Here is a 14,555-nt window from a genome sequence, read left to right as displayed (position 1 = left end):
CCTAAGTAATCCGCTTCCCACATTCACTTTTGTATGTGGTATAAGATAGTGGTTCAGTTTTGTTCTCTTACATGTGGCTGTTAAGTTTTCCCAACACTATTTGTCGAAGAGACTGTCCTTTCCCCTGTGTATGTTCTGGGATCCTTTGTTGCCAATTAATTGACCACGTATGCATGGGTTTATTCCTGGGCTCTCTATTCTTTTCCATAAATCTATTTATCTATCTTTATGTCAATATCATTCTATTTTGATTACTGTAGCTTTGTGATAGGATTTGAAATCACAAAGCATGATGCTTTAGCTCCATTCTATCCCAAGATTGTTTTAGCTACTCTGAGTCTTTTGTGATTCCATACAAATTTTAGAATTGTTTGTTCTATTTCTATGAAAAGTACCGTTAGAAGTCTGATAAGGTTGCATTGAATTTGTACATCTCTTTGGATAGCATGGACATTTTAACAATATTAATTCTTCTAATCCATGAACATGGAATATCTTTCCATTTATTTGTGTCTTCTTCAATTTCTTTCATCAATGTCTTATAGTGTACAGGTCTTTCACTTCCTTGGTTAAATTTAGGCCTCATCACAAGAAGAATTTTTTCTTTTCTTTTTATTGTATCTATTTGAGATAGTAAACATTAATTAAACCTGTTGTGGTCATCGTTTCACAAATATGTAAATCAAACCATCATGCTGTGTACCTTAAACTTATACAGAAATGTATGTCAATTATTTCTCAATAAAACTGGAAAATATTTATTCCTAGGTATTTTATTCTTTGTGTTGCTATTGTAAATGGGATTGTTTTGGGGGGTTTTGTTTTTAATTTTTATTTTATTTTTGGCTGTGTTGGGTCTTCATTGCTGTGTGCGGGCTTTCTCTAGTTGCGGCGAGCGGGGGCTACTCTTCATTGCGGTGTGTGGGCTTCTCATTGCGGTGGCTTCTCTTGTTGCGGAGCACGGGCGCAAGGGCTAGCGGGCTTCAGCAGTTGTGGCTCGCGGGCTCAGTAGTTGTGGCTCTTGGGCTCCAGAGAGCAGGCTCAGTAGTTGTGGCTCACGGGCCCAGCTGCTCTGTGGCATGTGGGATCCTCCCAGACCAGGGATCAAACCAGTGTTCCCCGCATTGGCAGGCAGATTCTTAACCACTGTGCCACCAGCGAAGTCCCCAGTGGGATTGTTTTCTTAATTTCACTTTCTGATGGTTTGTTGTTGGTGTATAGAAACACAAGTGATTTTTCTATATTGATTTGTATCCTGCAACTTTACTGACTTTTTAAATTAATTCTAACAGGTGTTTTTGGCGGAGTCTTTAGGGTTTTCTGTAGTTTTCTGAAGCACCGTGCCTGGGATCTGGGAAGATAAAAGAGCTCTGGGGCCTGGTGTCTGCCTTAGGGGCTTGCAGTCTAGTTGGGTGACTGGTAAACATAGCAGGGTGACAGCTGGGGTGGCACCCGGGGATCGCAGGGTGATGGAGTGTCGGGGGTGGAGGCTCCTGGGGGTGGTGCTGTAACACATAGGCTGACGCAGGCTTTGAAGTTTTATTTATGGAGCTGGGACACCTGTAACGAGCAGGCACTTGCTTTTGTGAGACTTAGTAGGGGAGGCAGACGGCAGAGAGATGGTTTCAGGGGTGGGAATCAGCGGCTGAAAGAAGACTTGGAGGAAGGGCTTTCCAGGTCGGGGAACGGCGATGCCAAGGCCCTGGGGTGCAGGAGCCTGTGTCTGGGGATTGGAGCAGAGGCCGCTCTCCTCTTCACCTGAGGCTGATGTCCCCGGCGCTCAGACAGCTCCTTGTGCTTCACTTGCTTCCCCAAGTCCTGCTCTGTACTCATGCCATGACTTGGGAGTTTATCTTCACTTGCTTATTTCTTTTTGTTTGCTATCCCAACTAGCATGTAAACTCTGGGAACTCTGGGACTTTGCTTTGTTTATTGCTGTATCTCAAATGCCTAAAAGAGTGCCTGGCACCCAGCAGTGCTCAGTGAGTGCTTGGATGGCTGAAGGAAAGGGCTGTGCGGTTGGCACAGAGAGAAAGGCAGAGGGTGGACCACGATTCAGAGGCCATGGATGGGAAGGGTGGTGCCAGGCATTTATGAGGGGGTACAAGGCCTCTGCAGGGGCCATAGGAAGGCCCGATGCACCGGACAGAGGGAACCACCTAGAAAGCAAACCAGAGAGCCTTCAGTGGAAGTCAGAAACATTAGCCCCTCTCACACTTAGGGCATGGATCCTCCCTCCCTCCCTGCCTTTTATTTTCCTTTCCATGTTTTTTGAACACTTACTGGGTTCCAAGCCCTGCTGGCGCCAGAGATACAAAGGAGAAATAAACATCGTGTGATATCTGACTTTGGAGAGAACAGTCATCCATCCTGAAGATTTGAAAGGAGAGAAGCAAATTACACAAAAATATAGGGAACTGAATAATTTGGACACGAGCTTTTATGTGTGTTCCTTGCTTTTCCTTGTGGCTTACAGCATGAACATTGACATGTGGGAATTAGCTTAAAGATGATGGTTCTGGGAATTCACTTCTGAGTCAGTAACGCTGATTGATAGGTATATGTTTATATAACTGACACAATCGAGTTATTATTATAAAGAATTGAGGTAGTAGTTGGATAAATAAGATCAGTGTAAACATGCAGCAGTTGATTCACGTGTATTTAATGAAAAGACTATATAAAGATAGTAGAAACACTGATGCTTCTCACAGGGAGAATGTATTTGTGTGTGTGGTGTGTGTGGTGTGGTGTGTGTGTATATGGTGTGTGTGTGTATGGTGTGTGTGTGTGGTGTGGGGTGTGTGTGTGTGTGTATGGTGTGTGTGTGTGTATGGTGTGGTGTATGTGGTGTGTGTGTATAGTGTGTGTGTATGATGTGTGTGTGTGTATGGTGTGTATGTGTGGTGTGTGTGGTGTGTATGGGGTGTGTGGGGTGTGTGGGGTGTGTGTGTGTATATGGTGTGTGTGTGTGTGGTGTGTGTGTGTGTGTGTATGGTGTGTGTGGTGTGTGGGTGTGTGTGTGTATGGTGTGTGTGTGGGGTGTGTGTGTTTATGGTGTGTGTGTGGGGGGTGTGTGTGTGTGTGTATGGTGTGTGTGTATAATGTGTGTGTGTGTGTGGGGTGGGGTGTGTGTGTGTGTGGTGGGGTGTGTGTGTGGTGTGTGTGTGTATGGTGTGTGTGTGGGGTGTGTGGGGTGTGTGTGTGTGGTGGGGTGTGTGTGTGTATGGTGGTGTGTGTGTGGTGTGTGTGTGTGTGTGTGTGTGGTGTGTGTGTGTATGGTGTGTGGGGGGGGTGTGTGGGGTGTGTGTGTGGTATGTGTGTATGGTGTGTGTGGTGTGTGTGTATAGTGTGTGTGTGTATGGTGTGGTGTGTGTGGTGTGTGTGTATAGTGTGTGTGTATGGTGTGTGTGTGTATGGTGTGTATGTGTGGTGTGTGTGGTGTGTATGGTGTGTGGGGGTGTGTGGGGTGTGTGTGTGTATATGGTGTGTGTGTGTGTGTGGTGTGTGTGTATGGTGTGTGTGGTGTGGGGGGTGTGTGTGTGTGTGTGTGTATGGTGTGTGTGGTGTGTCGGGGTGTGTGTGTATGGTGTGTGGGGGTGTGTGTGGGGTGTGTGTGTGTTTATGGTGTGTGTGTGTGTGTGTGTGGTGTGTGTGTATAGTGTGTGTGTGTGTGGTGGGGTGTGTGTGGTGTGTGTGTGTGTGGTGTGTGTGTATGGTGTGTGTGTGGTGTGTGTGGGGTGTGTGTGTGTGTGGTGTGTGTGTATGGTGTGTGTGTGGTGTGTGTGTATAGTGTGTGTGTGTATGGTGTGTGTGGGGGGGTGGGGGGTGTGGGGTGTGTGTGTGTGTATGGTGTGTGTGGGGTGTGTGTGGGGTGTGTGTGTATGGTGTGTGTGTATGGTGTGTGTGTGGGGATGTGGGGTGTGTGTGTGTTTATGGTGTGTGTGTGTGTGGTGTGTGTATGGTGTGTGTGTGGTGTGTGTGTATAGTGTGTGTGTGTATGGTGTGTGTGTGTATGGTGTGTGTGGGGGGTGTGTGTGTGTGTATGGTGTGTGTGTGTATGTGTGTGTATGGTGTGTGTGTGTTTATGGTGTGTGTGGTGTGGTGTGTGTGTATATGGTGTGTGTGTGTGTATGGTGTGTGTGTGGTGTGGTGTGTGTGTGTGTGTGTGTGGTGTGTGTGTGTATGGTGGGATGTGTGTATGGGGTGGGTGTGTGTGTGGTGTGTGTGTGTGGTGTGGTGTGTGTGTATATGGTGTGTGTGTGTGTATGGTGTGTGTGTGGTGTGGTGTGTGTGTGTGTGTGTGGTGTGTGTGTGTATGGTGGGATGTGTGTATGGGGTGTGTGTGTGTGTGGTGTGTGTGTGTGGTGTGGTGTGTGTGTATATGGTGTGTGTGTGTGTGTGGTGTGTGTGTGTATGGTGGGATGTGTGTATGGGGTGTGTGTGTGTGTGGTGTGTGTGTATGGTGTGTGTGGTGTGTATGGTGTGTGTGGGGTGTGTGGAGTGTGTGTGTGTGTATGGTGTGTGGTGTGTGTGTGTGTGTGTGTATGGTGTGTGTGGTGTGTGGGGGTGTGTGTGTATGGTGTGTGGGGGGGGTGTGGGGTGTGTGTGTGTTTATGGTGTGTGTGTGTGTGTGTGTGTGGTGTGTGTGTATGGTGTGTGTGTATAGTGTGTGTGTGTGTGGTGGGGTGTGTGTGGTGTGGGTGTGTGTGGTGTGTGTGTGTATGGTGTGTGTGGGGTGTGTGTGGGGGGTGTGTGTGTGTGGTGTGTGTGTATGGTGTGTGTGTGGTGTGTGTGTATAGTGTGTGTGTGTATGGTGTGTGTGTGTGTATGGTGTGGGGGGTGTGTGGGGTGTGTGGGGGGGTGTGTATGGTGTGTGTGGTGTGTGTGTGTGGTGTGTGTGTATGGTGTGTGTGGGGGGATGTGGGGTGTGTGTGTGTGTGTATGGTGTGTGTGTGTTTATGGTGTGTGTGGGGGTGTGTGTGGTGTGTGTGTGTGTATGGTGTGTGTGTGTATGGGGTGTGTGTGTGTGTGTGTATGGGGTGTGTGTGTTTATGGTGTGTGTGGGTGTGTGTGGTGTGTGTGTGTGTGTGTATGGTGTGTGTGTATAGTGTGTGTGTGGGGTGTGTGTGTGTGTGTATGGTATGTGTGTGTGTATGGGGTGTGTGTGTACGGTATGTGTGGGGGGTGTGTGTGTGTGTGTCAGCCTCTTTGCTGGGACTTGGCAGGAAGAGAACGCATCACGTTTTCTCATGTCTTTCCTCCCAGGAATAATACCAGCGAACGGGAAGATGGATGTGACAGTGACGTTTACCCCCTTTCAGTGTGGGATCGCACAGATAAAAGTGCAGCTGTGGATTGCACAGTTCAACTCGCAACCATACGAGTGTGTCTTCACCGGCACGTGCTACCCCAACATGGCTTTAAAGTACGGCTGCCTTGGGGGGCTTCTGTGTATTCTTCAAACTTTTTCAAAACCCCAGGTCTTCCTTCCTTCCATTCTGTGTTTCTTTCTTGTAGCAGAATGCCATCAAAAGCGTACTTACTATGCCTGAAACTAATATACTGTTTTCTGTCAATTCTATGTCAGTTTTAAAAACTTATTTAAACGATGAACCTTCATAAAATACACTTAAGATACAACAGCAATGCAGAGGATAGCTCTGCACTTGTAGCCGTAGTTGCTTCTGGCAAGAGGGGAAGAGATGACTGAGGAAAGGAAAATTTCACAGTATAAACCCCAACCTTGGAAAACCCTTACAAATATTTTGAAAATGGTAAAGAAAAAGTTTGATTTTCTCCTCTCCCCTCCACGCACAGGTACACATCACACAGTAACATCATTAGGCATATTAAATAAAGTGGAGTAACAACCTAGTATCAAAATAAGAACTAACTCCACGGTTTATTATATATTTATGTTATTATTCTTTTTCTAAAGAGCCAAAGCAGCTCAAGTCAACTATAGACTCTTCGTGTGGCCCGCTGAACCCAAATCTTGGAAGTTCCCACAGTAGAACTAAAATGAGTCAGCCGATGAAGAAGTAGCATTGGATGTAACTGAAAAGCAGTGCTCATTCTTCTGGTGTCAGTTACTGGCCGAGCAGAACACCACTGGCCAGCTCGGGTCACGTGCTGCGACACACAAACTGCCTCCTTAACGGCATCGCCTGAGTGGGACGTTGACTTGCCCCTCTTTGACCTTGACTTCCACAGGCGTGTTCGTACATACAATGGCGCAGTGCACGGCCCAGGCTCCGTACGAGAGTGGGAGCAGACCTTTCCTAACTGATGTTTTGGTTTCCCAACTGGAGTTTAACGTCTTGTTTAGAGCACTCTTGATGTTTTCCAGGACTGTGTCTCCCCAGGCTGCAGGTGGGGCTAGAACAGACATTCCACCAGGAAGGTGAAAAGTGGCCCAGCTGCAGTGTGTTCTGAAGGTGTCATAGTTGCTTTTTTGTTTCAGAGTTGGGTACATGATGGATGCACTCACGTATGTCCTGACTTTGGCACTGCCAGTTCCACATAACTCTTTGGTTTCTCGTTTTCTCATTTCCATCCTTAACACTAGCAATTAGACTTCCTAAGGAGACTGGGTTTTTTGCTGTTGCTGTTAATTTTCATTGGAGTATGGTTGCTTTAGGAGACTGGTTTTTAACACCCTCAGAAATTTGGGGTTGTTTCCCAGATATTTACGGCAGAGGTGGTATCAGAGCTCTGTTGAGATGCAGATGCCGGGCCACAGCTCACTTGTCCCTGCACCTCACAGCGCGTCAGTCAGTGTGGACAGGTTCTCCCGTGCCGTGACCTTTCAGGACTCTCACACAGGCCACGTTAAGTTTGGGATCGCAGGCCTGTGGCCCATGTTGTGCAGTGGGGCCGGGTCAGTAGGCGCTAGGCCAATGCACCTGGCATGTCAGAATGCATGAATGGTCTCAGTCTCTCATCTTACCTCTGTAACGTCATGGACACGTGTCATCCCACCAAACACGTGTTCACACATTCTTGCTTAAGAAAATGCTGTCATGGGTAGCATTCATAAACATACGTGGTTCTACTACATCTCATGATAAATAAGCAGCTTCTGCAGACATGGAAGCAGCCCTGTCTATACCTGCCTATGTTTAAAGCAGTTTTCATTCGCAGAAAAGATCTCAAACATTAACCTGAATCACTTTTTTTTTTAAAGATCTTGCTACAAACAGTGGGAAAAATTATTCTTTTACTAGGAACATAAATCAATGTAAGAGTTTTTCAATGTGGTAAGTAAATTTAGCTGTGGAAATCCAACAGCCCAGAAATGATTATGCTGGACGCTGAGAGCATTTTTCAGCATGTCCTGTTTTCCACTTGTTAGGTTCTTTGAGAACATAAGGAAAACAGCCATCGAGCAGCTGTTTGTATATGATTATGCTCTGTTATCCTGACCTTGCATTTATTTTAGTAAACCACTGTTTTAGCACTCAGATTGATTTTTAGTTTAGATATAGTATTGATATTTAATGGACTATAAGTCATGGTATTATTGGAAAGAACTAAAATTAGGAGCCTTGAGTTGTTGCATTACATACTAATTTAATAATCTGTTTTCAACTCTAGGTTAGAAGAATTTGAAAGATTCAATACTCTTTCTAGGAAAGTAGTTGTTCCTCCAGAAAAGGCAAGGACACATGTACATTTTCACCGATTGCCAGCAAAGGCAAAGCCTCCCAAGATTAAGGTAAAGTGGGCGTTATGTGAACCACGATGGAAGGAATGACAGAGAAGGCAAATAATGACTTTTCCCTCCTGGTTTGGTCTCAGGAAATCGAATATCAGAACTTGAGATTTCCAGTAGATTTATCGAATCCATTTGCTGTGGCAACTGTTCTAAACCAAGAACCAGGAAAATTGAAGATTAAAGAATTAAGAGAAGGTAAGCAGTTGATCCTCCGTAAATCAGCCCCTGGGCAGAATCTGAAGCAGCAGCAAAACTCAGTTAGATCGCTGTTTTGTTTTGCCATTAGAAATGTGTTTTTCTCTCAGCCAGTGATTCTGATTTGATTACTGGTATAATCGTGTTTGCTCCCTCCCTCAGTTTTGGACCAAGGCACTGAGGTTTCAAAAACAAGACAGATGAAGGAAACACTCTTTGAACAGAAAGTCAGACAGAACACTTACGAAGAGCTCAGAAATCACCTTAAGTGGTAAATATCGCACAATTATTTGCATCAAGTGACGGTGGTTTTGGTAATCCATGAGACATGAGACACAATGAAATGTAATACCTTTTTATGCCCTTTGAAAATTTTGATTATTCTCTCCCCTTTAATGGACCTTCTGTTTCAGAGTGAAGTTTCTATTGGGAATAAACTAATGTGACCAAACCATGCTGTTTCCTAAGCATGACCAGTGGCAGAGCCAGAGTGCACCCCCCTTGCTCAGGACCGATCTGGGTGACAGGCACCCCGGGTCTTGCCCCGTCACCTCTCACCCCACCCCGAGCCCCCTGTGTCCTGGGCTGTGTGCCTCAGAGGCCATCCGGGGATCCCGGCAGTGCAGGCTGGGCTCGGGGAGGCTCCCGGTGGAGGTTTTCAAACTCAGATGCGAGGCTTCTTCTTTGTGCTCCTGCAAACAAAATGGAACCCTTTTTACAAATTTTTACCAGATCATACCAGGCATATCTACGTGTACAGATTCAGCTGAAGTAACTTTAGAAACTCTTAAACTGAGTTCAAAAGGAGACTCCTGGAGGAACTTCCCTGGCGGTCCAGTGGTTAAGACTCTGGGCTTCCACTGCAGAGGGTACGGGTCCCATCCCTGGTCGGGGAACTAAGAGCCCACATGCCGCCCAGACAGGCCACGCACCCTGAGCTCTGGGGCCGGCCCAGGTGTCCCCACCCTGCCACCCCCTCAGGAGAAACAGCCCCTTCTGTGAATTCACAGAATCCTGTGTGAGCCTGTACTCGGGGTCTGGCCTCAGTTGAACAGGGCGTATGCCAGGTTACCCAGGACCATTTTTTAAAAATACTCTTTCCCTGTTGTAAAAAATGTGGACACATTGTCATTGTAGAAACTTGGAGATTTTATTTTGAGTGTAGAAGAGGAAAAAAAAAAATCACTGTTAGTACAGTGACCACTGTTAACCCTCGTGTTTTCCCTTCCACCTATGCTTCTTTGTAACAGACTCAAAATCACATCCTAAATTTTGTTTTTTGTTTATTTATTTATCTATTTATCTATCTATTTATTTGTTTTGGGCTGTGTTGGGTCTTCGTTGCGGTGCGTGGGCTTCTCATTGTGGTGGCTTCTCTTGTTGCAGAGCACGGGCTCCAGGTGCGCGGGCTCAGTAGTTGTGGCGCATGGACTTAGTTGATCCGCGGCATGTGGGATCTTCCTGGACCAGGGCTCAAACCCGTGTTCCCTGCATTGGCAGGCGATTCTTAACCACTGCACCACCAGGGAAGTCCCTAAATTAACTTTTTTTTTTGCAGTACGTGGGCCTCTCACTGTTGTGGCCTCTCCCATTGCGGAGCACAGGCTCCGGACGCGCAGGCTCAGCGGCCATGGCTCACGGGCCCAGCCGCTCCGCGGCATGTGGGATCTTCCCAGACCGGGGCACGAACCCGTGTCCCCTGCATCGGCAGGCGGACTCTCAACCACAGCCCCACCAGGGAAGCCCCCTAAATTTACTTTTGATCATGTGTTGTTCACTTACTACTTTCTCCCTACTTTTTTGTTTAAAAGATTTTAACCCCGCCAGTAAGAGGCACACACATTGATGTAGGGTCAGTGGTTAACGCCACGCGCGTGCACACGCGCACAAATGCACAGGCGCAGACACACCCTTTATCCCCCTGAGCCCTTTGAAAGCGAGTTGCAGGTACAAGTGCCATGAACCCTCGCCCCTAAAGGCTTTAGCATGTAGCTCCTAAAAGCAGGGACATTCTCCAACATCACCATAATCACTACCAAGAGGTTTACCATTGATGAAGCACCAAATAATCAGCCTATATGCAGATTTACCTTGTTGTCCCAGTAATGACTCTTATACCAGGGGGTTTTGGGTTTTAAAGTGGGGAATCCAAGGTCCAATCAAAGATCATACAATTTGTGTGTAGTTTTCATATCTCTTTAGTTTCCTTTAATCTAAGACAGTTCTCCAGAACTTTAAAAACCACAGCTACTGTATCCTTGTTTTGTTCTCTTTTTTTTTTGGCCACGCCGTGCAGCTTTCGGGATCTTAGCTCCCCAACCAGGGATCGAACCCAGGCCCTCGGCGGTGAAAGCCGAGAATCCTAACCACTGGACCTCCAGGGAACTCTGCTACTATATACTTTGAACACATATCAGACTCCATGATGGGTACATTACATACCAGAGGTGTTTTAAGTGTGATGAAATTCACATCACATAAAATGAACCATTTTAACCATTTTAAAGTGTACAAGCCAGAAATTATTAGCACGTTCACGGTGTTGTGCAACTGTCACCACTTTTTTCCAGAACATTTTCATCCCTCCAGAAAGGAAGCCCGTCATAAGCATGAAACAGTCACGCCCCGTCCTCTTTCCCCAGCCCCTGGCGACCACTAATCCGCTTTCTGTCTCTGTGACATTGCCCCTTATTTCACATGAATGCAATCGTAGAACACATGGCCTTTAGTAACTGGCTTCTTCCACCATTCGTGTGTTCAAGCTTCATCCACATCACAGCACCTGTCAGTACTTCATTCATGTTTATGGCTGAATAAGATTCCATTTTATGGACATACTACACTGTGTTTATTCACTCATCAGTTGATGGACACTTGGGTGGTCTCCACCTCTTGGCTATTTTAAATAATGCTGCTACGAACATTTATATACAGGTTTTTGTGTGAACTTATCTTTTCAGGACACTTGGGTGTATGCGTAAGAGAGGAATCGCTGGGTCGTACGGTCATTGTATGTTTACCTTTTTGAGAACGGCCAAGCTGTGCTCTACGCGGCTGCAGCAGTTGACATTCCCACCCGCAACTTGCGAAGCTTCCAGTTTCTCCCCCTCCTTGGCATTCCTGTTATTTCCCTTCATTATGATTGTTGTCACCATCATCATCATGAATCGTCACCCAAGGGGGTGTGCAGTAGTGGTCCATCACTGTGCTTTTGATTTGCATTTCCCTAATGGCGACTGGGGTTGAGCATCCAGGTTTCTTTATTCATAAATATTTTGGTGTGTGTCACTAGAAGCTGAGCTTCGTCTTGTGGAACACATTATTCACCCGACTTGTGTTGCTGTGGTCTCTGCAGCTTCTCTGCCCCACGGTGTGTCCTCCCTCTTCAGCTGTGCAGTATGGCTAAGACACTCCATCCTGAAGTCGACTATGGTATTCTGATGGGTTCTGGAAGCTGGTTTTTTTCTCCCCAGGCAGGTACACCTCGGTAAAGATCACATGTCCCTTAAATTTAAAAAAGACCTTACTGAGGAGCGGCAGAGAGTAAACAACAAATACAAGGTCAGGATCACTGCTTTTCGATGTCATTTATTTCACTAAATATTGTTAATTCCTGCTGTATGCAAGATGTCATATAAGGAGAGAAAACCTTACAATTAAGTTGGGACGGGAGGCTGATAACCAGCCCTCGGTTAACTGTAGATCGAGGCTGCCTGTAACTGTCACCGAGACCACTGCTGAGCAGCGTGGGGCTTCAGAGTCCAGCTAGCAGGGGACTCATCTAGCTGGAAAGCTTCCTAGAAGACACGGTATACGTTTGAAAAGCAGTAAAGAGGAGAAAGGCGCCCAACTTAGAGGCAGGGAATGGCTCCGGTTTGGGCTGGAATGCTGGGCGTGAGCTGCAGAGCACGAAGGTAAGAGAGACCCAGAGACGGTGACCAGGAGCGAAGCCAGAGCCAAGTCCAGACCAAAGCTGGAGGCTGCGCCCTGTGACAGGAAACCGAGCAAAAGCGAGAGGGAGGGAGGGTGCAGAGCAAGTGGGCACGGGAACCACGCGGCCCAGACCCTCGGGGGCGGCGGCTTCTTGCTCAAGGGAGACGGCCAGTAATGCTACATTCTGAATGTTCATCGTAAATGAGTAGAGTCTAAATAGAGGTACAAGAAGTTTCCCTCCTCTTTCGTCTAACAACGCATTTGCCAATCCCTTCTTTAAATTCCCTCTATTTTATTTGACTTTTAGTCGTCATGGAGTTCAGGGTCTCTCCCCACGGAATCTGTATTTTGAACCTAAGGTCCCCCGTCTCAAACTCAACCTCCTGCTGCGTGCAAATCAGACTGGACAGCTCACCACCCTGGTGACAATCATAGACATCTGTTATTTCTTGTTTTCTTTGATTGCAGTAGAGTTGATTTACATTGTGTTAGTTTCAGGTATACAGCTCAGTGATTCAGTTACACACACACACACACACACACACACACACACACACACACACATCTATTCTTTTTCAGATTCTTTTCCCTTAGAGGTTATTACAAAATATTGAGTAGAGTTCCCTGTTCTCTCCAGTAGATCCTCTCATTTTCGAGTAGGGTGTTAATGTTTTGGTCAGATTTCTTCCGATTTAGTCTATAAAAATGTTTGTGAACAGCATACCTGAAAGCCAAGCTAGTTTTAGAAGTTACCTAATACAGAAATAATAAAAACCACAGAGAGGCAAGAGCTAACACATGTGTGCATGTGCACGGCCCTCTTACCGTGGAGGCAGGTGTGGGGAGACACTGAGCCAAGCCCGGCGGCCTTCCTGGGAGCAACCAGGCAGTGCCAGTGGCTCCGGGGTAGGGGAGATTGCTCGGGGGCCAGGGAGCAGGCGGCAGGGACACCTCTCCACAGAAGGGACAGACCCCCAACTTCCACCACCCAGGAAAGGGAAGGGATCACGTGCCTTTGACCAATGGCTTAATGGGTTTCTACCAGTTTCAAAGAGAAATACAGTTGTGTGCCTTTGTATTCCATTTTAACACTTTTGATGATTGAAAATCCCAGCTAGATAGAGGAGATCCTGTTTTGGATGACGAATTCCAGCGACTCAAGACAGAAGTTCACCCGAAACGGGTTGTACGCGACCTGGAAGAAGTAAGTAACTTTCTTTATTTGGAATCTAATTATCAGGAGCTCTTTATATGCTTATTTTTTAAGCATATAAACAATTTTATAGAAATCCTTTTACCAAGAGATTTTTAATAGTTTTTAATTTGCTTACCTTTCGGGGTGTTTTTTCTTATGACATATCCACAAGTCAGGCATCAATTTGTAGTTGTTTCCCTTGAAATTAACAGCCTTGTATATGGGCCCCTGCTTCCCACACCTCCGATTTCTCCTCTTGGTCTCCTTTGTTCTTCCCCTTTGCTGCCCGTGCCCCTGTCCGCAGGTCCTCAGGGTGGGTCCCTGGGTGGGTTCCTGGCCCCCTCCCCTCCCCTTGTAAGAAGACAGCCAGTCAGACGCCAGAGCTCTGGTCCCAGCTCCACCTCAGATTTGGGACCCGGGAAGAACCCTCTGAGCCCTCGTGCCCTGGTGTCCTCAAACGTGAAGTGGGGACAGTAGCCACCCCCCCCCCCGGAGTTTCCTCTGTCATGTGATAGTTTCTGGTTAAAACCCCAATTTTTAATTTTTTTTACTTAAAGAAATTTTTTTGAAGCATAGCTGATTTACAATGTTGTGTTAATTTCTGCTGTACAGAAGTGATTCACTTATACATATATATATACATTCTTTTTCATATTCTTTTCCATTATGTTTTATCACAGGATAGTGAATATAGTTCCCTGTGCTCTACAGTAGGACCTTGTTGTTTACCCCAATTTTTAATTTTAACAACGAAAAAATGCTTCCCAGTCTCCCCACCTCCACCATTCTCAGTTTTCTCTTCTGGGTCTGCACGCCTGCACTGTTTTTACCTCTTTCCACCCCCCCCGCCCCGCCCCATCTCATCTGGCCACACAGTTGTGCTAATCGCTCTTCCACAAGGCCATCCCCCGGTCCACCTTCACGGCTCACCCTCAGCTCATCCTGCAGGTGAATCGTTTGTGTTCCGCCCCTCTGCCCTCTCCTCCATGGCCCACTGCCCGGGCCAACGCAAGACTGACTCACTTCCGATGACTGTCTTCACGTTGCTCCCCTGTTCAGTGACCTGCAGCGCCCAAGGCTCTAGCCAGCATCACGACACCCCCAGACACCCTTTCCTTCCCAGTCATTACTGATCCACACACGCTTGTGCCCCCGGTGTGTGGGCTCCACTGGGGACCACACGGTCTGGCCTCCTGCTTCTGCAGCATCCCAGCACCCAACGCAGGGTTCTGATTTCTGTGTGACTTTATTCTTCCTCTCTAGACTGTACATTTCGTTCTTTCTTTTTTTTTTTTTTGATGTAATAGTCACAGTTTTCTAAAAAGAAAACTCTTAACAAATGAGGGAAACAGAAGCTTTTGTAAACTCATAAATTGATTTTTCAAAAAAATTACAGTAAAAGTCATTCTAATTGGCGAAAAATTAGAGGTACTCTATATACAAGCAAGTACAAACTCTTTTATTCAATATTGTGTTAGAGGTTCTGGATAGTACAGTATGATAAGAGAAAGA

The 14,555-nt window shown here is 46.5% G+C and overlaps 1 protein-coding gene across 5 annotated transcripts in view; it reads left to right on the top strand.

Annotated features, from left to right (window-relative positions):
- CFAP221 (cilia and flagella associated protein 221) overlaps window positions 1-14,555 on the top strand; it is an 84,736-nt gene that overhangs the window by 40,609 nt on the left and 29,572 nt on the right. For all 5 annotated transcript variants that reach the window (XM_004276903.3, XM_033400242.2, XM_049712113.1 and 2 more), the window contains 6 exons: window positions 5,269-5,428; window positions 7,600-7,720; window positions 7,804-7,915; window positions 8,078-8,186; window positions 11,389-11,476; window positions 12,963-13,052. In XM_004276903.3, the coding sequence (XP_004276951.2) occupies window positions 5,269-5,428; window positions 7,600-7,720; window positions 7,804-7,915; window positions 8,078-8,186; window positions 11,389-11,476; window positions 12,963-13,052 (680 nt within the window). The remainder of the gene's footprint in view (window positions 1-5,268; window positions 5,429-7,599; window positions 7,721-7,803; window positions 7,916-8,077; window positions 8,187-11,388; window positions 11,477-12,962; window positions 13,053-14,555) is intronic.

This window comes from Orcinus orca, chromosome 7 (assembly GCF_937001465.1).
Source record: "Orcinus orca chromosome 7, mOrcOrc1.1, whole genome shotgun sequence".
In the NCBI taxonomy this organism is placed as follows: Eukaryota; Metazoa; Chordata; class Mammalia; order Artiodactyla; family Delphinidae; genus Orcinus; species Orcinus orca.
The sequence above is the reverse complement of the archived record's forward strand: the minus strand, read 5'-3'. Positions and strand labels throughout refer to the sequence as shown.